Here is a 26,453-nt window from a genome sequence, read left to right on the forward strand (position 1 = left end):
CCAACAAAAGTCCAAATTCGGCCCATTTGGAGGGATAGTATTGGGGGAAGTTTTTAGGCACGGGCAAAAGGAATTGGTTATATCAATGGAAATTGGTTACTTGTATTCACAGTTAGAGGTAATAGTTCTACCACATTCTGAAAATGTTCACTTCTGAAGGCCCTGTATTTTACAAAGATATTGACAGACTAACTGGAATAAATCCAGAAGAGAAGGCTGAGAAAGCGAGGGTCGAGAATGCCTGTCACATGTGTGGACGGGTGTCTTAATAGTTTATGAATTAATGCTTGTGGGAGGAGGGAAGAAGGGGAGCAGGGAAGGCCAGACAACTAAGTGAGGAGGGAGAGCAGGGGTAGGGGAGTTTACTGAGGCTTTTGGAAGAAGTGACGGCTTGGTGTGAAATGTCAAGTATGTTCAGGGCTCTCGGGTGAGAGGAAAATGGGCCTGGTCGTGTGTGAGTTTAGAGGAGAGAACTAGGACTGGTGGGTAACTGTTGGATGGAGAAAGATTTTTAACCCAAAATAAGGAATGGTTTCCTAAAAATGAGAAACATTCTAAAAATAGACTGTGCTACCTTGCCAAGCAGTGAGAAGTGTGTCTCTAGAGGTTTTTCAGTAGGCTGGGTAAGTTTCTATCAGAATTACTGTGGAAATCAAGCATTTCCGACTTTGGCTGCAAAGTTGAATTAGATGCCTTGATTTTTTCCCCCATATTATGTAAATGAGGTTCACAGCCAGGGTACTTGTTGGTGCCAGTGTCCGGGCAAGAACTGGGTCCCTTAACTCGTGTTCCAGTGCTTTCTGCCACATTAAAATGATTGCTGACTTTATAGGGAAGCAGTCATCAATGTGTGGGCATCTCCTTTAAGAGATTCCACTGAACTAGGAAAGCTTCTCCTGGGAGCTTTAATTAATATGTGTGTAACGTGGTGGCTCAGATGGTAAAGCGTCTGTCTGCAATGCAGGAGACCCGGGTCGATCCCTGGGTTGGGAAGATCCCCTGGAGAAGGAAATGGCAGCCCACTCCAGTATTCTTGCCTGGAAAATCCCATGGACTGCGGAGCCTGGTAGGCTATCGTCCATGGGGTTGCAAAGAGTCGGACACAACTGAGCGACTTCACTCAACATCTAGTTAGTCCTACATTCTGACACTCTGCAAGTGCATGCAAGTTACCCTTATGAGACTGACATGAATATGTTTTATTCTAAAAGATTTTATCCTAAGCTAAAATAACCATTGCTGTCATGGAGTTACATAGCTTTGTCTGTGAACATATTTAAGTGACTCTATTAGGAAATTCTTGAGATTGAAGGAATAGCAAGCTAGAATAAGTCCCTGGTAGCTCAGTCGGTGAAGAATCTGCCTGCAGTACAGGAGACCCAGGTTCGATCCCTGGGTTGGGAAGATCCCCTGAAGAAGGAAATGAAAAACCACTCCAGTATCCTTGCCTGGAAAATCCCATAGACAGAGGAACCTGGTGGGCCACAGTCCATTGGGTCACAGAGAGTCGGGCACGACTGAGTGACTAACATTTAGGCTTATAAACAGTTAAGTGAAAATCGAACTCCTCCTCACTCAGAGGGAAGAGAGAACCCGGGAAAGCATGTGTGTGTTGTAAGGTTTTCCCTTTGATTGTTAGCAGCAGCTACCTCATGCTGCATGTCCTGGTGGACTTAAGAGCTCTATTTTAGTGAGACACTGGACGTGGAGAAAATAAACTGCTTCCATTTCCCCACAATTTCTAGCTTGTCTGGTGAAGAAGCCAAGGAGACTTGCTATTTAAGAATCAGCTGCTTGGTGGCTGTCCCAGAGATCTGTAATATAACACCTAACCCGAGTCCAGGATTAAAGTGGAAGAGTTGGCTGGTCCCTCGTGTTACAGCCGAGAAGGATTGCTAAGGATTTCCCACCACGTGCTGCGCAGCTGAAGCTCGCAGCCCAGCCGGCGTCTTCTGACCTTTTTGCCTGCTGCTGGCTGCAGTGGTCTTTCCATTTTCAGCCCTGGGGCTGTTTAAAAGCCACGCAAATTAGTTGATCAGACTTTCTTTTTTTTTTTTTTTTAAAAAGGCAAAAAAAAAACCCCTAACATCTCCTCCTTTGACTTTGCGCATTTATCTAAACCCAACACCCATTTTCACACAGTCAGACCAGGGAACTTTTTCTGTCTCTAAGTCTCTAGAGACTAAGTTGGGCCACAACTTGAGAAATAACCAGAAACAACTAGAATCAAGTGAGGTCACTAGTGAAGTGCACGTGCTCACACAATCTTCCTGAAAACCGGGCTGCATCCAATACCTTCCTAAATAGAACTCTGGAATGTTGCTCACCCCCACTTCTACTGCCCAGAGGTGGTACCCCTTAGCATTACTGAATTTATCTTTTCTCTTTTAAAGACTGGGAGGGAAAACACTGTGTGCCTTTTATAGCTGCTTTAGCTGGGTTGAGAAGATCCCCTGGAGAAGGGAACGGTTACCCACTCCAGTATTCTGGCCTGGAGGATTCCATGGACTGTACAGTCCATGGGGTCACAAAGAGTCAGACACGACTAAGCAACTTTCACTTCTTCAGGCATGTATTCACTTTAAAATATTTCTTCTACTCTATTAAAAATTACATGGCAGATAAGCATTCAAAAGACCTTGCTTGCATGAAGTTAAACTAAAAAATTACTGAATGAAAATGAGTGAAGTTACCCAGCTTGCCAAAGAAACTACTCAGTGTTCATCTGAAAGGCTGTAGATTCAGTTTCACTGTTCGTTCCTGTCTGCCCAGTTCATTTCCAAATTACCCGTTGGGCCAACATACTTCAGACACTGGCACCATATATGAAGCTAAAAATATTTTTATTTAGTTATCTAATAAAGTAAATCACTATGCTTTATGTTGATCTCCAGTAGTAGCTTCAAAATTCTTATATAGGCAAAGAAGGAGACGGCTGCCTTAGTTGGAAGCAGAGATAGAGGGTGGGGACCGCAGAGGAGGGCTTGAAGCATCTGTTGTTCAGCACTTTAAAGAAAATTGAGAAAACACACTGCAAAATACCTTCTATTCTCCACTGAATAGAAATGACTTGTCAATAAGATTAAGGATAGTGAGCCTTCTCTGGTGATCCAGTGGTTAAGACGTTTCCACTGCAGGGGACTGAGGTGTTCTGGGAACTAAGATACCCCATGCCATGAGGCTAAAATAGAAAAGATTAAGGATGGCAATATTTCATAAAAGTGCTCATCTAACAGGATTCAAAACAATAGCTCGGGAAGAACTAGGAGAGATTTGTGATGCAATGCTGTTTTAAAAAATACGGGGTCAGAGACTTACATTTATGTAATTTTCTTTATTTTGACATAGTATCTTGGCAGAGACAGTTGGCTTAGCCACGCATGATGTATGGTTGTAATCATTTTATCTTCTGCCTTATCTCATCCGTCAAATAGACAGTACTTCTCACTGCTCTCTTCTCTCCACACCCCCCGTAGAGTTGTCTTGTTTTTATCCTCAGCCCAGTGTTTTGGGAGACAGTGTTGGCCTGATGATTGAATGTTGATTGATTAATTAGGGTGACATCCCAGAAGGTGCTCAGAATAACATGAGGTACCTAAAATCAGTGTGTGAAATTCTGATGCCATCATAAATATCAGGTGACCATCAAAAAAAGCCTTTTTTTTTTCTTCACATACAGCTCAGACTGCATTTTGCCTTTGCATGACTTCTTTTCCTCTTAGAGCCTGCTAATGGTGCTCAGTTTGATTTGACATCTGGATTAAAATGTTAAGGAAAAGGTATGATTTTTCCTTTACCTTTTAGAAAAGGCTTTACACAGGGCAGTGTGAAGCAACTGTCACTATCACTAATATTTGAAACAAAGAGGATGTGATAAGGATTTCATTCTGCAGGGAGGGATTCTGGATTGCTCAGTAACTCCCACTATTGGTTGGTTTTTATAGCTTGGAAAAAGGAGAATATAATATAGTGTATCCATGTGACTCATAGATTGTCTCTTAGGATGAGCAGTACACATCTTTTGATGTTACCATGAATTTACTGAAATGCTGTGGGTATTGTTTTTAAGGTTTGTTTTTTTTTCTTTTTTATGTGGACCCATTTTTAAAGTCTTTATTAAATTTGCTACAATGTTGTTTCTGTTTTAAGTTTTGATTTTTTTGGGGCCTGAGGCATGTGGGATCTTAGCCCCCTGACCAGGGATCCTGTGTTGGAAGGCAAAGTCCTAACCACTGGACTGCCAGGGAAGTCCCTGTAGATATTTTTAGACCATATAGAAATAGAATATAGATGGATAAATAGGTAGAAGACAAAGGTGTGATTATCACTTAAAAATTAGAAATAAAGTCTGGCTCATGTCTTTTACAAGAAACCATTAAAAGCTTTGCTTTGTTCTCACTTTGGGAAGGATAGCACTTGTACTTGCAGAACAGCCAACCTGCCTCCCCTCTGGTCAGCACTTGATAACCAGAGCACATACAAACAGAATCTCCTTTCATCACTGCTGTTAATTGTGAAAGAGCCTCATTCTTCCCCATGTCCCCAAACACAGAAGCTGGTACCGTTCCAAGGTGTCCTGAATACAACTATCTGGCCTTGGGCTAAATCTCCAAGGAGTTTGGTTTTCACTCATAACTTCCTGGGGAAATAGGAGTTGTAGTAATCATTGCAAATATCTTGCATCGCAGCCTTAGCATCTTTCCTGGCTCCTCACATACCCAGTATTGAATCCCTGAATGGCTGTATTTTCTAACTGTGAGATTGACTCTTTTTCTGTATAGCAGATTTCATTTTATACACTTGAAATTAAGGCAAGTTATTTAACAATATCTTTTAATGAGACCAGAATATTATAAAAGAAATAATGTCAGTTTTCTTTCCTTGTTCTTGGAGAGAAGGCCATAACTTGCAAAATGACTGGCAGGGGAACCTAATATAATTAGGGCATTAATCCGATCATGAAGACCCACCCTCATCAGGTCATCAAAATCTAATTATCTCCGAAAGGCCCTGTCATTGGGGGAGAGGCTTCAACATACAAATATGAGAGAAACAAGCATTCAGTCCTTAACACGCAGACTATGCCACTTGTTTCAATTAGTAATTTGAATAAAGGTGCCAGCATTTTAAAAGTGACTAAGCCCAAAGGGAAAATAAATATTTGGAGTTTGGATAATCTTCAGAGTACAAGGTGGGGCTGAAAATGAAGATAAATTCAAAAGGGATAAAGGTCTAAATTACATTCAAGTAAAAAAAAAAATCAGTTGCGTAAGTATAGAATGGGTAAAGCTTGAATTTGATACCAGTTAACATGCAACATATGGAGAAGGCAATGGCACCCCACTCCAGTACTCTTTCCTGGAAAACCCCATGGATGGAGGAGCCTGGTAGGCTGCAGTCCATGGGGTCACTGAGAGTCTGACACGACTGAGCAACTTCACTTTCACTTTTCACTTTCATGCATTGGAGAAGGAAATGGCACCCCACTCCAGCATTCTTGCCTGGAGAATCCCAGGGACGGGGGAGCCTGGTGGGCTGCTGTCCATGGGGTCGCACAGAGTCAGACACGACTGAAGTGGCTTAGCAGCAGCAACATGAAACATAATGGCAACCTGTTCTAGTACTCTTGCCTTTAAAATCCCATGGACAGAGGAGCCTGGCGGGCTACAGTCCATGGAGTCGCAAAGAATTGGACACGACTGAGCATGCACACACACAACATGAGCCATACCTGGAAATGTTTGTTGACAGTGACTAACTGGAGTTGAGTGTGAATGCAGTCTTCTGATACTTTCCTAGAAATACAGTATCCTGATCAAAAGGGACCACCAGTTTCTCTGCATTCTTCCCTCAGTAGGCCGCTTTCAGAATATTGTATTCAGATACAACAAATATAAGGAAAAGTGATTTTATTTCTGTTTCCATGGTGCAGATGCTGTCTAATGGGTTTGTGGAGACAGGTAATTACTAAACTGCCTGTGAGATGTATGGTCACATAACCAGTGTACAGTTACAAGCTCACAGTATACAGCGAGTTTGAGTTTCATAGAGTAGAATATGCAGTGAAATACTTGGTGTTTTGCTCAGTCACCTCTGTCGTGTCTGACTCTTCGCGACCCCATGCCTGCCCGGCTCCTCTGTCCATGGAGATTCTCCAGGGAGGAATACTGGGGTTTGCCCGTGGGTTGCCGTGCCCTCCTGTAGGGGACCTTCCCAACCCAGGGATCCAACGTGCGTCTCTTACGTCTCCTGCATTGACAGGCAGGTCCTTTACCACTACCGCCACCTGGGAAGCCTTGATTACAATCAAAGCACATTTCAAGAGCATGATCATTAGAGCATGGAACATTTTTAGTTGTGTTCAGTGAAAGCTTTAAAAAAAAAATCTATGATGATGTGCCCAAACTTCCTTTTATACCGTCTTAAAGAGTGATACAGTACTTCAGGTAGAGTGAAAATGAAGGATGATGTAATATCGATGGGTGGTCTCTGAAGGGTCCCTACCTCCAGGTGGTGTCCCTCCTGGCAGTAGGACAAGGGTGGGTGCAGGACATCATCTGGGTGACCCCCAGCACTGCTCCGGGGGTGGAGGCGTGGCAGGTCACGTGGTCAGGTGGGCGGAGGTCAGCTGGCTCTGGGTTGAGGCTCTGTGATCAGGTAGAGACATTTCGGATGCTCTTTATTCTTTTCTGTAAATGCTAATTTCCATATGGAACATTTCTCACTAGATTTGTTTTTCCTAAAGAACAACACCCTTAGCACACCTTGGAGTATAGTTCTGCTGCTACAAATTCTCTCACATATATATATGAAAATGTTCCTGTTTCCCTCTCATTTTTGAAGACTATTCTGCTCCTCTCTCCTGCCACCCTGGGCAACCACTGATTTTGTGTCACACAGATAATTTTTTTATTTTCTGGAATTTCGTGTAAATGGAAGCTGTGTTGTTTTTTTTTTTTTGGTCTAGCTTCTTTAACGCAACATCATAATTTTGAGATTCATCCACATGTGTTTGCATCAATAGTTCATTCCTTAATGTTGCAGAGTAGTATTTCATTGTAGGCTATATCACAGTGTATTTATCCATTCATCCGCCTGCGTTTCCATGCATAGGACCTGGAGTGCAGCTGCGAACTCGGTACCCAGGCTCCACTCTCATCCTTTGCTCAGAGTTCGTCCTGGGTGACTGACGCTGCCCCGACTCTGTACTTTGGCTTACCTTTTCCTGACCTGGTGGGAACTCGGATTTGTGCTTTGATGCCATTTCATCCTTGTCTGTTTAGACTGCATCCTCAATAATTGTTTTAAAGAACCCAGAACCAAAGAGGTAATTGTTTCCAGGTTTCTGACCTTCCCGGGCTGGCTTTCCTTCCGTCTGTCAGAAAGGTCGCCAAGGGCCCTGGCCACAAGCATCTCCCAGGTGAGTTGTGTCTCGGGGTGCTTGCTGCTCCTTCCTCTTCGTCTAGACGATGTCCTGGAATCCTTCAAATCACAGCAAAGCGGCAGCTCTTCCTGGAAGGCTGTCTTTCTAAGAGATTTAAATGGAATTTCGTGTTTTTTCTTTTGTTTCAGGTGGACAGTATAATGATTTGGTATTCGTACATGTTGCAAAATGAACACCCAGGAGGTCTAGTTAACATGAACAGTTGCCATTTTTTTCTTGTGACGATAATTTTTAAGGTCAACTCTCTTAGCAACTTGCAAACATTCACTACAGTATTGTCATTATTTTTTAAATTGGAGTGTAATTGCTTCACAGTGCTGTGTTAGTTTGTGTTTTACAACCGTGTGAATCAGCCACAGTGGCTCAGTCATGTCTGACTCTCTGCGACCCAATGGACTGTAGCCCACCAGGCTCCTCTGTCCACGAGATTCTCCAGCAAGGCTACTGGAGTGGGTTTTGCCATTTCCTTCTCCAGGGATCTTCCCGACCCAGGGCTCGAACCCGTGTCTCCTGCAGTGCAGGGGGATTCTTTACCGTCTGAGCCACCGGGGCAGCCCAGCCACCAGCCATAAGTACACACATCTCCCCTCCCTCCCACTCCCCCCAGCCGCTCATCCAGGTCATCACAGAGCCCTGAGCTGGGCGTCCTGTGCTGTAAGGCGGCTCCCCACGAGCCGTCTCTTTTACACACGGCGGTGTCAATACAGTATTGTTAACTGTAGTCACCAGGCTGTGCTTTGCATCGCTGGGACTTACGTTTTTTTTAATAACTGAAAGTTATTTGACCCCCTTTTGACCTTTTGACCCCCTTCCCACCTCCCAGCCCCCACCTCTGGCAACCACCGATCTGTTCCCTGTATCTCAGTCTGGTTTTTTGGTTTTCTTTCAAATTCCACACATAAGTGAGATCATGTGGTATTTGTTTTTTTCTCTGTCTGACTTATTTGTTCACCCAGCATCATGCCCTCAACGTCCACGCATGTTGTCACAAATGGCGGGATTTTTCTTTTTTTTTTTTTAAGTATGTTTATTTTTTAAAAACTGTCTATTTATTTGGCTGTGCAGGCTTTCCTCTAGTCGTGGCGAGCGGGGGCGACTCTCTAGTTGGCATGTGTGGGCTTCTCCCCGTGGTGGCCTCTCTCGTTGCAGAGCGTGGGCTCTAGGGCGCCTGGGCTGCAGTAGTTGTGGCTCCCGGGCTCCAGAGCATGGGCTCAGTAGTTGGGGCCCATGGGTTTATTAGTTGCTTTGCAGCATGTGGGATCTTCCCGGACCAGAGATCAAACCCGTATCTCCTGTCTTGGCAGGTGGATTCTTTACCACCTTCTTTGCCACCAGGAAAACCCAGGACGTTTTTTTTTTTCCCCCCCCTTGGGAAACAACCTTCTTTCCTTTTTTAGTCATTTAATTATGAACAATATACTCAAGGACTTTTTTTTCATGGCTGGATAGTATTTCCTTTCTCATGGTTCTTAGAACACATTGCTGTTAACCCTTCCTGTCCTACTTAAGAAACTGACCCCTAATTACCGATTACTTGTCTGTTATCCTATATGACGATAAGGGCCATGCCTCATTTGACTTCATATGTCAGCATCTAACATGCTGCTGATACACGGTAATGTCCAGAAAATTGGTTAATAAATCAGGAAGTTAATGACTGAAAGGATTCATTCATATTTATCTTTTATTCTGTTTTCTGTTCCTATCTTCTCCTCTTAACTTTTCTTTTGTTTCTGTTTTCCTCCACTGTGACTGAATTTCTGAAAGATAATAGAATACAAGCCTTGTGACTGTTGGCATTGTGTTAGGTCTGCTGATGTTGGAAGATGGATTTTGAACGCTAGCAAACAGACGGGGACAGTTTAAACACTGTGGGTGGATGTGGCAATGGGGAAGATTTTGTGTTTGTCGTGAGGGTGGGTACATCAGCGAGGTTAATGTTCTTTGCTTGGGAATGAGAGGCCTCCAGACAGGTCTGCCCTATTCGGACAGCAGCACAAATAAAACCGTTTCACTTCGAGATGTTGGGGTAACTGACCTTTCTCCAACCTGGAGGTCTCCCAGGATGTCCCTCATGGAAACCAAAGATAAAAGCACTATTTAAAATCTTCCAAAGTTGGTTTAGTTCAGATAGGTTTTTTTTTTCCCCCCTAATTTATCTATTTATATACTTTTGGCTGCGCTGGGTCTTCATTGCTGCGCGGGCTTGTCTCTCATTGGTGCAAGAGGGGGCTACTCTGTAGTTGTGGCGCACGGGCTTCTCATTGAGGCGTCTTCCCATTGCAGAGCACGGGGCTCGAGGCTCAGGGCACGGGCTCAGTAGCTGTGGCTCACGGGCTTAGTTGCTCCGCAGCATGTGGGATCTTTCCGGACCAGGGATCAAACCCACGTCTCCTGCATTAGCAGACGGACTCTCTCCTACTGAGCCACCAGGGAAGCCCAGTTCATTTTATTTTTTTATTTTTATTTTTTTTCATTTATTTTTATTAGTTGGAGGCTAATCACTTTACAATACCACAGTGGGTCTTGTCATACATTGATATGAATCAGCCATGGATTTACACGTATTCCCCATCCTGATCCCCCCTCCCACCTCTCTCTCTACCCAATCCCTCTGGGTCTTCCCAGTGCACCAGGCCCGAGCACTTGTCTCATGCATCCAACCTGGGCTGGTGATCTGTTTCACTATAGATAATATACATGTTTTGATGCTGTTCTCTTGAAACATCCCACCCTCGCCTTCTCCCACAGAGTCCAAAAGTCTGTTCTGTACATCTGTGTCTCTTTTTCTGTTTTGCATATAGGGTTTTCATTACCATCTTTCTAAATTCCATATATATGTGTTAGTATGCTGTAATGGTCTTTATCTTTCTGGCTTACTTCACTCTGTATAATGGGCTCCAGTTTCATCCATCTCATTAGAACTGATTCAAATGAATTCTTTTTAATGGCTGAGTAATATTCCATGGTGTATATGTACCACAGCTTCCTTATCCATTCATCTGCTGATGGGCATCTAGGTTGCTTCCATGTCCTGGCTATTATAAACAGTGCTGCGATGAACATTTGGGTGCACGTGTCTCTTTCAGATCTGGTTTCCTCAGTGTGTATGCCCAGAAGTGTTATTGCTGGGTCATATGGCAGTTCTATTTCCAGTTTTTTAAGAAATCTCCACACTGTTCTCCATAGTGGCTGTACTAGTTTGCATTCCCACCAACAGTGTAAGAGGGTTCCCTTTTCTCCACACCCTCTCCAGCATTTATTGCTTGTAGCCTTTTAGATAGCAGCCATCCTGACTGGCGTATAATGGTACCTCATTGTGGTTTTGATTTGCATTTCTCTAATAATGAGTGATGTTGAGCATCTTTTCATGTGTTTGTTAGCCATCTGTATGTCTTCTTTGGAGAAATGTCTGTTTAGTTCTTTGGCCCATTTTTTGATTGGGTCATTTATTTTTCTGGAATTGAGCTGCAGGAGTTGCTTGTATATTTTTGAGATTAATCCTTTGTCTGTTGCTTCATTCGCTATTATTTTCTCCCAATCTGAGGGCTGTCTTTTCACCTTGCTTATAGTTTCCTTTGTTGTGCAAAAGCTTTTAGGTTTCATTAGGTCCCATTTATTTATTTTTGCTTTTATTTCCAATATTCTGGGAGGTGGGTCATAGAGGATCCTGCTGTGATTTATGTCAGAGAGTGTTTTGCCTATGTTCTCTTCTAGGAGTTTTATAGTTTCTGGTCTTACATTTAGATCTTTAATCCATTTTGAGTTTATTTTTGTGTATGGTGTTAGAAAGTGTTCTAGTTTCATTCTTTTACAAGTGGTTGACCAGTTTTCCCAGCACCACTTGTTAAAGAGGTTGTCTTTTTTCCATTGTATATCCTTGCCTCCTTTGTCGAAGATAAGGTGTCCATAGGTTCGTGGATTTATCTCTGGGCTTTCTATTCTGTTCCATTGATCTATATTTCTGTCTTTGTGCCAGTACCATACTGTCTTGATGACTGTGGCTTTGTAGTATAGTCTGAAGTCCGGCAGGTTGATTCCTCCAGTTCCATTCTTCTTTCTCAAGATTGCTTTGGCTATTTGAGGTTTTTTGTATTTCCATACAAATTGAGAAATTATTTGTTCTAGTTCTGTGAAAAATACTGTTGGTAGCTTAATAGGGATTGCATTGAATCTATAGATTGGGAAGCCCAGTTTAGTCTATATACTTTCCATAGAGATATGGTGAAATAATAAACATCCTAATTCACCGGTCAGCAAGTCGTGGGTGCTAATAAATGCTCGTCTTTCATCCTCATCCTCCTCCCCAAGCTGCCTGAGGTTCCCAGAGACCTCCGTTTCCTTGAAGTTCCCTCTAAATCAATGTCATGAATGGGGGACAGATGCAGTCAGTGCTGATCACCAACAGGCACATCTTCTTTTCTGATGCCAGCCAGTAACTCCGTTCTTCTCTTTGACACTTACATTTTCTTTGAGAATAAAATGCGTTTGACAGCACGCTAGCTGTTGATTATGGAGAATGTTCTGTGTGAACTTCCTGACAACCATCCAGGAAACTCACTTGTTTTCAGAGACCAGTCCACTCGCCTGAAATCCTTGCCAGAGTTCCCTTTCCTAGGAATACTGTGCAGTGTTCATCTCTTCCTACCTTTCCTGAAGGAGGTGCCCAGACCTTAGCAGAAGGGGAAGGGAACACCTGAGCAAGTATTCTGAGCGGCATGATGGCACTCAGTGTGAAGAGGAGCCAGCAGCCAGTTTATCAACCATCAGATGCTTAGCAGAAACTCTCCAGGCCCACCCTGAACCCACTAAAGTGGCGGTAATTAATTTGGGGTACCCCAGTGGGACTATCTACTGTAATAGTAAGTAAGTAAGTAAAGTCGCTCAGTCGTGTCCAACTCTTTTTGACCCCACCGATTGTAGCCTACCAGGCTTCTCTGTCCATGGAAATTTCCAGGCAAGAGTACTGGAGTGCGTTGCCATTTCCTTCTCCAGCTGTAATAGTGTAATGGATGATTTACTGAAAATGTTTTGAAAAAACATAAAGACAATGGGGAAAGAAACCATAGTACCTAATTTCCTTCCTTGAAAAACAAGTTATCTTTGTGGTTTTACATTTAGCTTTGTGAAATACAGTTCAGCTGAATTTTTCTTTAATACTATGTTGTGTCCTGCGGGTGTAGACTCTCCCTGTGGCTTGCCCACAGACATTTCATATATCCTACAGGTGTAGACTTTCCCTGTGGCTTGACACAGACATTACCTGTGTCCTGCAGGTGTAGACTCTCTGGCTTGCACACAGACATTACCTGTGTCCTGCAGGTGTAGACTCTCCCTGTGGCTTGCACACAGACATTATGTGCGTCCTGCGGGTGTAGACTCTCCTTGGGCTTGCATACAGACGTTATGTTTGTCCTTCGGGTGTAGACTGTCCCTGTGGCTTGCACACAGATATTGTGTGTGTCCTGCGGGTGTAGACTTCCATGTTGTTTGCACACAGCCCGGGAACTGCAACGGTAGGAGTTGTTAGTGAAGAAGCTTCTACCTCTCTAAGCATCTTCAAGGGAGATGGGACGGTCAGTCACCCTTAATGTTTGAAGGTTCCAAATTTTCCTCCAGGACTCCTCTTACCTAAGAAATGGAAAGAGAAATGGTTTCCTTCCCAGTCCTTACAGGCTGGTGTTGGTGAGGCCGCATCCCTGGTCCACCTCCCGTAAATCTCTGCAGTCAAAAGTCCCCAAGGCCAGGACCCTTGGAGATTCTGTCAACCGTGCGTTGTTGGCAGTGGTACATTTTGAGAGATTCCAGAAGCTCTGCTTAAATCATTTTTCCTTTGTCTTTTCAGGAGCATCTAAAGGCCTTTGATGATGAAGTCAATGCTTTTTTGGACAATATGTTTGGACCTCGGGGTGAGTGAGAACTTGAGAACTCAATATGGAAGGAACACCATCTAGTTAGAGAAGAGGATGGCGCCCTTCCCAGTGTCCTGTGAACAGTCCGGCGCCTCCCCCTGAGAGACCTGCTGCCCCTCCCCCGGGGCCCCCACCTCCCCTCAGAGACCTGCCCCCCTCCCCCGGGGCGCCCACCTCCCCTGAGAGACCTGCCGCCCCTCCCCCGGGGCCCCACCTCCCCTGAGAGACCTGCCGCCCCTCCCCCGGGGCCCCACCTCCCCTGAGAGACCTGCCGCCCCTCCCCCGGGGCCCCACCTCCCCTGAGAGACCTGCCGCCCCTCCCCCGGGGCCCCACCTCCCCTGAGAGACCTGCCGCCCCTCCCCCGGGGCCCCACCTCCCCTGAGAGACCTGCCGCCCCTCCCCCGGGGCCCCACCTCCCCTGAGAGACCTGCCGCCCCTCCCCCGGGGCCCCCACCTCCCCTCAGAGACCTGCCCCCCTCCCCCGGGGCCCCCACCTCCCCTCAGAGACCTGCCCCCCTCCCGCGGGCCCCGCCCCCACCTCCCCTCAGAGACCTGCCCACCTCCCCTGAGAGACCTGCCGCCCCTCCCCCCGGGGCCCCCACCTCCCCTCAGAGACCTGCCCCCCTCCCCCGGGGCCCCCATCCCCACCTCCCCTCAGAGACCTGCCCCCCTCCCCCGGGGCCCCACCTCCCCTGAGAGACCTGCCCCCCTCCCCCAGGGCCCCCACCTCCCCTTAGAGACCTGCCCCCCTCCCCCGGGGCCCCTACCCCCACCTCCCCTGAGAGACCTGCCCCTCCCCCGGGGCCCCCACCTCCCCTCAGAGACCTGCCCCCCTCCCGCGGGGCCCCCACCTCCCCTCAGAGACCTGCCCCCCTCCCCCGGGGCCCCCACCTCCCCTCAGAGACCTGCCCCCCTCCCCCGGGAACCCCACCTCCCCTCAGAGACCTGCCCCCCTCCCCCGGGAACCCCACCTCCCCTGAGAGACCTGCCCACCTCCCCTGAGAGATCTGCCGCCCCTCCCCCCGGGGCCCCCACGTCCCCTCAGAGACCTGCCCCCCTCCCCCGGGCCCCGCCCCCACCTCCCCTCAGAGACCTGCCCCCCTCCCCCGGGGCCCCCACCTCCCCTCAGAGACCTGCCCCCCTCCCCCGGGAACCCCACCTCCCCTCAGAGACCTGCCCCCCTCCCCCGGGAACCCCACCTCCCCTGAGAGACCTGCCCACCTCCCCTGAGAGACCTGCCGCCCCTCCCCCGGGGCCCCACCTCCCCTGAGAGACCTGCCGCCCCTCCCCCGGGGCCCCCACCTCCCCTGAGAGACCTGCCCCCCTCCCCCCGGGGCCCCTACCTCCCCTCAGAGCGCTGACCCCCTCCCCCGGGGCCCCACCTCCCCTGAGAGACCTGCCGCCCCTCCCCCGGGGCCCCCACCTCCCCTGAGAGACCTGCCCCCCTCCCCCGGGGCCCCCACCTCCCCTGAGAGACCTGCCCCCCTCCACCCGGGGCCCCCACCTCCCCTCAGAGACCTGCCCCCCTCCCCCGGGGCCCCACCTCCCCTGAGAGACCTGCCGCCCCTCCCCCGGGGCCCCCACCTCCCCTCAGAGACCTGCCCCCCTCCCCCGGGGCCCCCACCTCCCCTCAGAGACCTGCCCCCCTCCCCCGGGGCCCCCACCTCCCCTGAGAGACCTGCCCCCCTCCCCCGGGGCCCCACCTCCCCTGAGAGACCTGCCGCCCCTCCCCCGGGGCCCCACCTCCCCTCAGAGACCTGCCGCCCCTCCCCCGGGGCCCCCACCTCCCCTGAGAGACCTGCCCCCCTCCCCCGGGGCCCCCACCTCCCCTCAGAGACCTGCCCCCCCTCCCCCGGGGCCCCCACCTCCCCTCAGAGACCTGCCCCCCTCCCCCGGGGCCCCCACCTCCCCTCAGAGACCTGCCCCCCTCCCCCGGGGCCCCACCTCCCCTGAGAGACCTGCCGCCCCTCCCCCGGGGCCCCCACCTCCCCTGAGAGACCTGCCCCCCTCCCCCGGGGCCCCCACCTCCCCTCAGAGACCTGCCCCGCTCCCCCGGGGCCCCCACCTCCCCTCAGAGACCTGCCCCCCTCCCCCGGGGCCCCCACCTCCCCTCAGAGACCTGCCCCCCTCCCCCGGGGCCCCCACCTCCCCTCAGAGACCTGCCCCCCTCCCCCCGGGGCCCCCACCTCCCCTCAGAGACCTGCCCCCCTCCCCCGGGGCCCCACCTCCCCTGAGAGACCTGCCGCCCCTCCCCCGGGGCCCCCACCTCCCCTCAGAGACCTGATCCCTCCCCCCGGGGCCCCACTCCCCTCAGAGACCTGCCCCGCTCCCCCGGGGCCCCCACCTCCCCTCAGAGACCTGCCCCCCTCCCCCGGGGCCCCCACCTCCCCTCAGAGACCTGCCCCCCTCCCCCCGGGGCCCCCACCTCCCCTCAGAGACCTGCCCCCCTCCCCCGGGGCCCCACCTCCCCTGAGAGACCTGCCGCCCCTCCCCCGGGGCCCCCACCTCCCCTCAGAGACCTGATCCCTCCCCCCGGGGCCCCCACCTCCCCTCAGAGACCTGCCCCCTCCCCCGGGCCCCGCCCCCACCTCCCCTCAGAGACCTGCCGCCCCTCCCCCGGGGCCCCCACCTCCCCTCAGAGACCTGCCCCCTCCCCCGGGCCCCGCCCCCACCTCCCCTCAGAGACCTGCCGCCCCTCCCCCGGGGCCCCCACCTCCCCTCAGAGACCTGCCCCCCTCCCCCCGGGGCCCCCACCTCCCCTCAGAGACCTGCCCCCTCCCCCGGGCCCCGCCCCCGCCCCACAGGCCCCCGCCTCTCGCCCTCCAGCCTCTGCTGGGGGCGGGAACACAGCGCGGTGCCACCTGCCTCCGGTCCCTCTGCGGCTGCCCTGGTGGCAGTCCTTTCCCTCCGAGCCTGCTTCTCCTCCTCCCTTCCACCACCCGCCTCCCACCTCTCACGCGGTGTCTGTGCCCCTTCCTGTCCGATCAACTCCCTCTAGACACGCCGTGCTTTCCCTGCCCGGAGCCAGGGTTCGGGCTCCCCAGCTCCCGGCCATCCTGCGGTCCCGGTGGTTTCTCCGTCACCGCCCACTCAGACCACGCGGGGCCTCCTGAGGCGGCTGACCTTCCTCCCGTCCTCATCGTCTGCTCAGTGGCAGCTGCAATAAGACTGCAAAAGCCTAAGCCATATTGTGCAGCCCTCTGGCTTAAACCTCATCAGGTCTTCCCTGCATCCTCAGGATAAAACCCAGCTCCTTGTGGGTCACGTAGCCCTGTACCGGCCGGCCACTCTCCCCAGGCTCTAGACATCTTTTCCTTCCTCTGAGCGTAAAATGCGTCCCTAGGCTGCAGCTCCCCAGCGCGGTCAGCTCCTTCTCACACCATCGGGTGTCGGCTTCACCGTCCCCTCCTCATATAGCCTCTCCCTCACCAGGACGGCGGAGACCTGCCCTTGAAAGCAGCGAACCTTAAACCTCTCATTATGGTCTGTTTCAGCTTCTGTTTATTTCCTTCATGCACTTGATTAATAGCTCTTTCTTCCATGAGGACAGGACCCATGACTGGTATCTCCAGGGTGTCTTAACGGTCCTAGGAACCTATTAGACGCTATGTTTTGCAAATAAATGAGGAAAGTCTCAAGAGCATGCTTTGTTTCCCTTGAGCCTTGCTGGTTCACAAAGCTAGAGAATCTACAAGTTGTCTCCTCAGCATCAGGGGGTGGGAGGAGAGGGAAATGAGGTTTTCCAGTTTCTCAGAATCTCTGAATAGAATCATGCAGAGACACAGGCTGTGGAAATTATCCTGAGCGAGTGACTACTTCTGTAGTGTTAGTGAGATGATACTCTGATTGTAGAGAGCTTTAAAATATATACATCTGTGTATTCACATTGTCTTTGGTCTTCGTTTTGTTCTCCATTTTCTCCTTGTGATGATGCCGTGGGGCGGGCAGGGTGGGACACCGGTTGGTTGTAGCCCGCTTTGCAGGACGTGCCGTCTGCAGTACTGCTGCAGCAGGCAGTGTCAGGGGCATGACCCTCCAGCGGGCACGCGGGGCTCCTGGGTGGCCGGCCGGCACCTGACGTCTCCACCAGAGAGTCAGCAGGCAGTGTCTGAGCTTTGGCATCAGGAAGGTCACTGTCACCTGCAGTTACGCAGACGGGGAGCAAGTTGTACAGGACAGGATTGCAGTTGTTTGCTCAGTTTGGGTCACTTTTATGGAAATCTCCTTTGCCGCAAGGAGACTGTGAGGCTGACAGCTGACTGCTGATCGGCGACGTCTGCAGTGGCAGGAGGCTGAGCCTCCCGGCCGGCAGGCCTCCTCTCCCTGGAGGGGTGGCGGGGCCGAAGCCGTGCGGCAGGTCCCCTGGGGAGCTGACAGGCGTCCCCAGGCCTTTTCCGACTGTACCCGTGCCATATTGGCAGCATCCAGAGATTCTTCTGGGCAGACACCTGACCCCGCCGCAGAGTTCATGTCTCAGGTCCCGAAGACGATGGAGCTCTAAGTGCTCGCTCCCGTCTTTTGGTTAGAGCAGCTGTGCCCCACCCTGACAACCGTGGCCAGTGTGGACAGGACTGTGACACAGACGGTGACAGCCCCGAGCACTGTATCGCGTGCTTGACCTGACCTGTCGGCTGGCATGCGTTTAATGACTGTTTCCTTCACCTCCACACTGAGCAGCTATAAGGTATGAGTGAGACTGAGTAGAAATACAAGGTAGTCTCACCTCGTGGCCAGACCGTGAAACCAGAGCCTCGATGAGACAGAAAGCGCGGAAGTCAACCACGTGTGTTAGTTTCCAGGGCTGTTGTAGCAAAAATCCCACAGGCTGTGTGGCTTAAGACAACAGCAGTTTATTCTCTCCCTGTTCTGGAAACACGGTGTCAGCAGAGCCTTGCCTGCCCTGCGCTTCCAGGAGCGCTCTGTCCATGCCTCCCGCTCAGGGCTTTCCGGTTGCCACCCCCGCCCGGGAGCTCCATCGCTCCATCGCCCCTGTCTCTGCCTCCGTCTCCACGTGGCCTTCTTCTCCTGTGCCTCCCCTTCTTATCAGGACACAGGTCCCTGAGCAGGGCCCACCTCATCCAGTACAGCCTCTTGTTAGCCAGTTTATGTCTGCAAAGACCCTATTTCTCAGTAAGACCGCATCTATAGAGACCAGGAGTTTGGACCTGAACACACCTTTCTGGGGGACACTGATTAACCCATAATACCATAAGCAAAAGCAGAGTAGAGTTTAGTGCAAGTTATTTAACTGTTTTTGCTCAGTTTTTCTCTATTGTAAACCAGAGATAATTCCACCTATAGGATGGATTTATCCATCACCCTGACTGGTGTTGGCAGCACAGGGGTTTGCGTATGTCCACACTCATCAGATTGCACACAGGAAAAGTGTGCAGGGTTTTCTATATATATCAGTGACACCTCTATACCGCTGTTCAAAAGAAGATCACCTTTATCATTAGATTGTTTTGAGAATTTTAAGTTAACACACATAAAAGGCTTTAGGACTGTGTGTGGCACAGAATCAGTGCTCAGCAAATGTTCATTATAATAATAGTAATAAAAGTACATATGGGCTTCCCTGGTGGCTCAGATGGTAAAGAATCTGCCTGCAATGCAGGAGACCTGAGTTCGATCCTGGGTCAAGAAGACGCCCTGGAGAAGGGAACACTCTAGTATTCTTGCCTGGGAAATCCCATGAACAAAGGATCCTGGCAAGCTACAGCCCATGGGGTCGCGAAGAGCTGGACACGCCTGAGAGACTAGCACAAACACTATCGCCACGATAACACGCAAACTGTAAAGTGATTGCTATTTTGTTACACTGAGGAGCTGTAGTTATGGAAGAGCAGTGGCCCTTGACGTGGGCCTTGAAGGACACGCAGGCTTTAGATGTGGAGGTGGACATTAGAAAGTGGCACGGTGTGCAGACCTCAGGACAGATGGTTATGAGCCCCTTGTGTGAAAGGTCATGTGTCAGTTGCATGAATGCTCCCCTTACCTTTCAGCTCTGTCACAAATGGGAGAAGCTCACAGCATCAGTGATGAGACAGCGCTCGAGACGGCACTTGGCTCACAGAAACTGCTCTGCAGCACGGGGTGTGGAGAGCCCGGGGTGGGTGGGGTGGCGGGGAGCAGAAGGGGAACTGGGGCTCTGGGGGCCAGAGGGGTCCCGGAAAGGGAGAATCCAGCTCCGACAGGTCTGTTTACAGAGATCAGAGTCGGCATGCAGGTCTCATAACTCTGGGCCGAACCATTTTCTCTCTCTAGACAACAACAGAAAGGAGCAGAACAGAGAACAAAAATCACTCTGTGCCTCCAGTTATTTTCTAATTACTGACTGTTTTATAGTTCTATTGTGTGTGTTTTCTTTAGGTTGTTTTTTTTTTTTTTAATAGTGAAAACTTTTATATTTGGAATTAGCCAGCTGGACTCAGTTTCAGTGCAGTTCAGTCGCTCAACTGTGTCTTGACTCTTTGTGACCCCATGGACTGCAGCATGCCAGGCTTCCCTGTCCTTTACCAACTCCCGGAGCTTGCTCAAATTCATGTCCATTGAGTCAGTGATAGCATCCAACCATCTCATCCTCTGTCATCCCCTGCTCCTGCCTGCAATCTTTCCCAGCATCAGGGTCTTTTCAAATGAGTCAGTTGTTTGCATCAGGTGGCCAAAGTTTTGGAGCTTCAGCTTTAGCATGAGTCCTTCCAATGAATATTCAGGACTGATTGCCTTTAGAATTGACTGGTTGGATCTCCTTGCAGTCCAAGGGACTCTCAAGAGTCTTCTGCAACACCACAGTTCAAAAGAGTCAATTCTTTGGCACTCAGCTTTCTTTATGGTCCAACTCTCAAGTTTAGATGATCCCAATTTTGGCAATATCCAAGCATCATAGTCAGGAGCCCGTCGAACGTATGCCTTCTTCTCTCCATCAGGCCTGATCAGGGTATTGACCTTAGCCACGTCAGTGTCATGGAGCTTCTTCACAGCCTATTGGATTGGGTGCTTGCTGGCCTTGACATCCACAGTGAACACCAGTGTGGTGTGGTCGTCTGTCCTCTTCACCGCTGACTCGGTGGGGAGGGGGAGCTTGATCTTGGCACAGCGGTCCAGTTTGTTTCTCTTGGGGGCGCTCTTCGAGGATGTTTGAGCTGCCTCCTGAGCCCCAGTGTTCCGGGCCGCTGGAAGGTGGGTGACGTCCGAGTCTTTGTTTGTGGCTGTGGACGCCTTTCAGCACATGTTTCTTGGCCTCAAAGCCTTTGCTTTGGCTTTGGCTTTAGGAGGGGCAGGGGCTTCCTTCTTTGCCTTCGGTGCCATCTTCGTGAAAAGCTTCTTTCAGTTTTGACATGTTCACTCTCCAGAGTGAGGGACACTCGCCTCCTGGCTGTGAGTCCTCTTGGTCCACGATCAGATTTGGGTCCTTGGTTTGTTTCCTGTTCTCCATTCTGAAGCCTCAGCTCCAAGGCTCGTCCCAGGCTCTTGCCCACACCCTCCTATAACCCCGCCGCCCCGTTTGGACCAGCTGGACTCTAACCACCGCTGGTTTCCACACAGTGATCCTAAGCTGATTCCAGGGAGTGCGGGTATTAGGAGCTGGGGCGCAGCATGGACATGTGCTCTGTCCCGCCTCCCAGAGCTGCTCCGCGGAGGCAGCAGCAAGGTGCGGGGACCCAGGGGCTGGGTGTGGATTCACGTCCTGACTCAGCTGCTGACTGCCCAGTGGCCCCCTGCAGGGGCTGGCGCTCTCTGAGCCGTGTGAATGGGCTGGCAGCATATACATGCTGGCTACTTACTGAGAGTACACACAGACGCTGCCGGTTAGACACCTGAGAATTGTTGCTTCCCACCTCTCTCACTTGTCACTGACACTAGTGTTCGGCCTAAGCCCTGTTCGCTCCGTGGAACCTTCCTTAACTACTTCAGCCCCACTGGTTGCTTCTTCCGAACGGAACCGGAATCCAGCTTGCTCACGCCGCGGCCCGCGGTTCCCCGTGTACCTGTGTGACACACACAGCTCATGAGACGCGGCCCACGGTTCCCTGTGTACCTGTGTGACACACAGCTCACGAGATGCGGCCCGCGGTTCCCCGTGTACCTGTGTGACACAGCTCACGAGACACGCCCCACGGTTCCCCGTGTACCTGTGTGACACACAGCTCACGAGGCACGGCCCATGGTTCCTGTGTACCTGTGTGACACACAGCTCAAGAGGCGCGGCCCACGGTTCCCCATGTACCTGTGTGACACACACAGCTCACTCCGCGGCCTGCGGTTCCTGTGTACCTGTGTGACACACAGCTCAAGAGGTGCGGCCCGCGGTTCCCACGTACCTGTGTGACACACAGCTCATGAGACATGGCCCGCGGTTCCCCGTGTACCTGTGTGACACACACAGCTCACGAGACGCGGCCCGCGGTTCCCTGTGTACCAGTGTGACACACAGCTCACGAGACACGGCCCACGGTTCCCCGTGTACCTGTGTGACACACACAGCTCACGAGACGCAGCCCGCGGTTCCCCGTGTACCTGTGTGACACACACCGCTCACGAGGTGGCCGGTTCCCGTGTACCTGTGTGGCACACAGCTCACGAGACACGCCCTGCGGTTCCCGTGTACCTGTGTGACACAGCTCACGCCGCGGCCCGCGGTTCCCGTGTACCTGTGGGACACACACAGCTCACGCCGCGGCCCACGGTTCCCGTGTACCTGTGTGGCACACACAGCTCACGAAGACGCGGCCCGCGGTTCCCGTGTACCTGTGTGACACACAGCTCACGAGACGCGGCCCGCAGTTCCCGTGTACCTGTGTGACACACACCGCTCACGAGGTGGCCCGCGGTTCCCGTGTACCTGTGTGGCACACAGCTCACGAGACACGCCCTGCGGTTCCCGTGTACCTGTGTGACACAGCTCACGCGGCGGCCCGCGGTCCCCATGTACCTGTGACACACAGCTCACGCCGCGGCGTCTCCTCACTGAGCACGCAGGGCGCTCTGGGGGATCTCACTGTGTGTTTCTTTTCAGATCCTCGAGTCAGAGGGTGGTTCATGCTGGACTCCTACCTCCCTACCTTTTCTCTCACGGTCTTATACCTGCTGTTGATATGGCTGGGCAACAGATGCATGAGGAACAGACCTGCTCTTTCCCTCAGGGGCATCCTCACCTTGTACAATCTTGGAATCACACTTCTCTCCGCGTACATGCTGGCAGAGGTAAGTGTCCACAAAGCAGTTACGTCTGCATTCCAGAACTTTCCATGGTTTCTATCAATACTGATCTTTAACATCTCAAGAAGCTGTTCCAGCATCTAATATTATTCCTCCCAAATGGGTGGAAGTCTTTATTTCTAACTTGAATTTTTCTTATTATAATTTAGACCTATTTCTTTAGTCCTCAGTCTTTAGTTGTAATTTAAAGTCACAATTTAGATCTCAGTGGGCTTAAAGATCATGTATTATTGTTTTCTCCTTTCATAGATTATGATACTGAGGCTTAGAAAAGTTAAACTGGTTTGCCTGAGGATGGACAGCTATTGAGTAACAGTATTTTTTAAAATTAAACATCAAATACAGTTAGTTTGACTGAAATGCAAACATAAGATCCCTTAAAGGATGCTCCTGGCATCTCTGGGCCACTGTGTGTCCTGAGTACCAACTCCCGGAGGCCTGGGGTGACATCCCAGCTTGGCTATAGTTGCCCGCATTGCATCATATCTTCCCTATTCCTTTATAATCTGCCAAGCCTGAGTAATTTCACAAGAAAAAGAACAAGTAATGATGGCCCTGCCTATACAACCTAAGTTTATTTACTGTAATACAAGAGAAACATCTTAAAGTGTTAAATAAACCTCGAGAGAGAGAGAACTAAAACATAACAGAATCTTTTTGGAGAAAAATTAGGATAAACTCATTCATATATATTGTAAATGGCTAATAGTGGTACACACATAGCTGCCTTCCTGGGGTCCTTGGATTGTGAATGAAAATAAATTCTTGTCTAAAACATAGGCTCTCTCACCCATAGAGTTTTTAATCTGTGTTTAATTGGTCTAATATGCAGCATCCTAATAATGGTTAATAACCATCATCTAAAATGCCTGTTCTGAAATGCTAATTATGGGATAGGAGGCATCAGAGTGCAGGTGGCAGAACTTGGGATCAGGAAGGCCATACTGACAGCTCTAAAATCACGCCACCTGAGTCTAAAACGGGAACTTTTAGTTTCCCTCCTGGGTCAATTTGAGTTCACTGGATGAGCTTGCGAGAGAGTCATTTACGGGCTTATTCGTCCCTGTGCAGCAGGGAGAAGCACTTTTCCTGGGGCGGGTCTCCGCGGCAGTGTGTCTGCAGGGCCCGCCTGGCGGGCTCGCTCGGTCGGAGGTGCGAGCCCCGCTGGAGGCGGCGGAGGCAGGAGACCCGCGGCCCTGTTGCTCGGTCGGAGGTGCGAGACCCGCGGCCCTGGGGGACTCACTCAGCAGCTTAGCTTAAGACGGAGACGCGGCGTCCGGCCTGCCTCACTGCCTCGTGAGCGTCAGGACGTCAGTTCTGTTGGGCCGGCACTCAGCGAGCACCCGCTCCGTGCGGCCCAGGGGCCACAGCCACGGTCAGAGGTGGTTTCCGTTCTCGGAGACGCGGGAGTGCAGGAGACGGTCAGTCCTGTGGGTCAGGACAAGCCCACAGCAGGGCCCCGGCAGGAACGAGAGCGACAGGTCAGTGCTGGGGCCGGCACGTGCGTGTACGGGGTTTGCCTCTTTTAGGGAGAGACCCCGCACAGAGCTCATTCTCCACGGTGAGCTTCAGCTCCCACTCACCTCCTGTTTCTCTTCTCAGACTCTTCCATCTCTCAGTTCAGAATCACTGCTGGTGGCTGAATGCCTCCTAGTCTCCTGACCGTAACCTCTTTCGGGGCTTAAGGTCTCCCCCCTTACACTACAGGCTGTGTTTGTAGACTAGTCAAGGGGTAGCTTACCTTAACCTTGCTAAACTGTTACACCCAGGCCAGATGTGTGCGTAGACCAGGAAGCTGCCCTGAAACCACTAATGTTATTCCAGCAGACACACCCTGCAGGCCCTGCACGGTGTTTGGCCGAGTCCCAGGCTCTGGAGCTCAGCCTTGGCCCAAGTGCAAGAGGGAGCACTGGGCCAGGCGGGGTTGGGGAGGCCTCTCTGAGGAGGGGATGGCCGAGCTGCGCCCAGTGATGCGAGCAGGCCAGGCGGGTAAAGATCTGGGGAGGCCTCGAGGCTGCAGCAGGCTCAGGGTGGTGTTCGAGGACCACGAGAAGCAGCAGTGTACCCAGCAGCCTGGACAGAGGACCGGTGATGCGAGACGAGGTGGGCGGGGACAGGTCACTGAGGGCCCCGTCAGGAACTTGACTGTTCTTAGGAGGAGCCATCGGAGGATGTCAGTGGAGGAGTGATGGGATCTTCTACCTGGAAAATGGACTCAGCAAGTTGGGACTAGCATGGAGGCAGAGGGTCTGCTTGGGAGACTTGATGCTGCTACAGTCACAGACCCCAGTGGCGTGGACTTGGGCAGTGGGGACGTGGCGTGGATTCTAGTCATATTCTGGAGCGAGGTGGCCCACACCTCCTCAAGGCTGACAGCCCTGTTGGAAAGCCTGGTTTCCTCTTCAACACGCAGGTTGGGTGCTTCCTGCAAACCAGCGCGCCCAGGGCATTAGGAGGGGTCTGGGGTGAGGCGCTCTGAGCCTCCCCAGCCTGGCTGCTTGCTCTGCCATGCAGTCTGTCTGGTTCTGCAGTCTGCAGAGGCGTGGTGGGGAGGGGACAGCCCGGGTACAGCTGACCAGGCAGAGCATGGCCTGTTCTTTCCTGCTGTGGCGTTGCTGTTACGTAAGCACGGTAGGTGGTGGAGCCCCGAGCTGCAGAACCACAGCCTGACCGTGGAGGTTTTTAATTAATCTTTCTGAACAAAGTTAAGTAACTTTATTTTGAAAAAGGCAGAAAAAATTTACATACACTTCTAGATATTCCTGGATTCCCTGGGGCCTCCCACTGGTTCCCATTTGAGAACCAGCATGGATAGCTCTGGGGACCTGGGGGTGACTTGATCTGTAATAGACCCACCAGGAAGGTTTGGTCTCTCTCACTTTCCCTGGATTCATTTATCCTGATAATCTTTACTTATCACGATGTTAACTGGGGTGATTTTGTTAGAAGAGCAGCAGATGAGGATATGGAAGACTCATGAAACATTCTCAGTGTTCGAGTTTCTCTTTCTTTCTTGGTGTTCAGTTCATTAACATCCCTCCCTCCCTGCCTTGTCTGTCTTGACAGTAGGTACGTTTACACCTTTTTGATAAGCTACAGAAAATCACAGGCTTTCACATATAATATCGTACATTAATCAAAGCCAAAGACCTTATAGTCTTGAACTTTAAGTTTCTTAGTAACAGTGGGAAAGAAGGCAGAAAACTTTTATAGAATTTCCCACAAAGAAAGTTCATTTCCTTCAGCTGTCGAAGGAACACTAGACAAGGAATTAGCAGACCTGAATCCAGTCGTCATTCTACTTTATAGTCGTGTGATCACAAGCAAATAGTCATTGAGGACTTTCTCTGTGCCAGGCATTGGACAAGCAATTGTAGATGCAAAAGTGAGCAAAGGAGGAGGTACAGACTTTATGAAGCTTTCTTTTTTGAGCATAATGGGGAAAACAGATGTATATCAGTTATAATCACACAAATGACTGATTACTACATAGCATAAATACAATGAAGAAAATGATTTAAGAATGTTTCTGAGCCCCGGTTTTCTCATGGAAAATGGTAATAAATACGTAATTCATAAGATTGGGATGATCAAATGACAAATATTTATATGTAAGCCAATAAAGTACTAAAATTTTAGTGTAGTTTCTTCACATTTGTTTACATTTAATTCTATATTTGTAGAGCATATGATTAGATAATTGCTTACAAAAAATATTTTGTTACTCATATGATAGCTTAATTCTGTTTTTAGTGGCTGTGAAGGTTAGAAGTAAATCCTATGTTAACCAAGGATTTTAACCACTGATAACAGTTCAGCAGCAAGAAATTAGGTCCTTGGATAATGTGTATTTGGGAACAGGATCGAGTAAAGC

The 26,453-nt window shown here is 50.6% G+C and overlaps 1 protein-coding gene across 2 annotated transcripts in view; it reads left to right on the forward strand.

The window, feature by feature from the left end:
* The window catches only part of ELOVL2 (ELOVL fatty acid elongase 2), a 50,451-nt gene that overhangs the window by 13,791 nt on the left and 10,207 nt on the right, over nt 1-26,453 (forward strand). Inside the window, exons 2-3 of one of the 2 annotated variants that reach the window (XM_061146218.1) lie at nt 13,290-13,353; nt 22,377-22,564. In XM_061146218.1, coding sequence (XP_061002201.1) covers nt 13,290-13,353; nt 22,377-22,564 — 252 coding nt within the window. Of the gene's footprint in view, nt 1-13,289; nt 13,354-22,376; nt 22,565-26,453 lie in introns of those variants that run through there. The other variant, XM_061146219.1, reaches the window with a different exon arrangement.

Source organism: Dama dama, chromosome 7 (genome assembly GCF_033118175.1).
Source record: "Dama dama isolate Ldn47 chromosome 7, ASM3311817v1, whole genome shotgun sequence".
Taxonomy (NCBI): domain Eukaryota; kingdom Metazoa; phylum Chordata; class Mammalia; order Artiodactyla; family Cervidae; genus Dama; species Dama dama.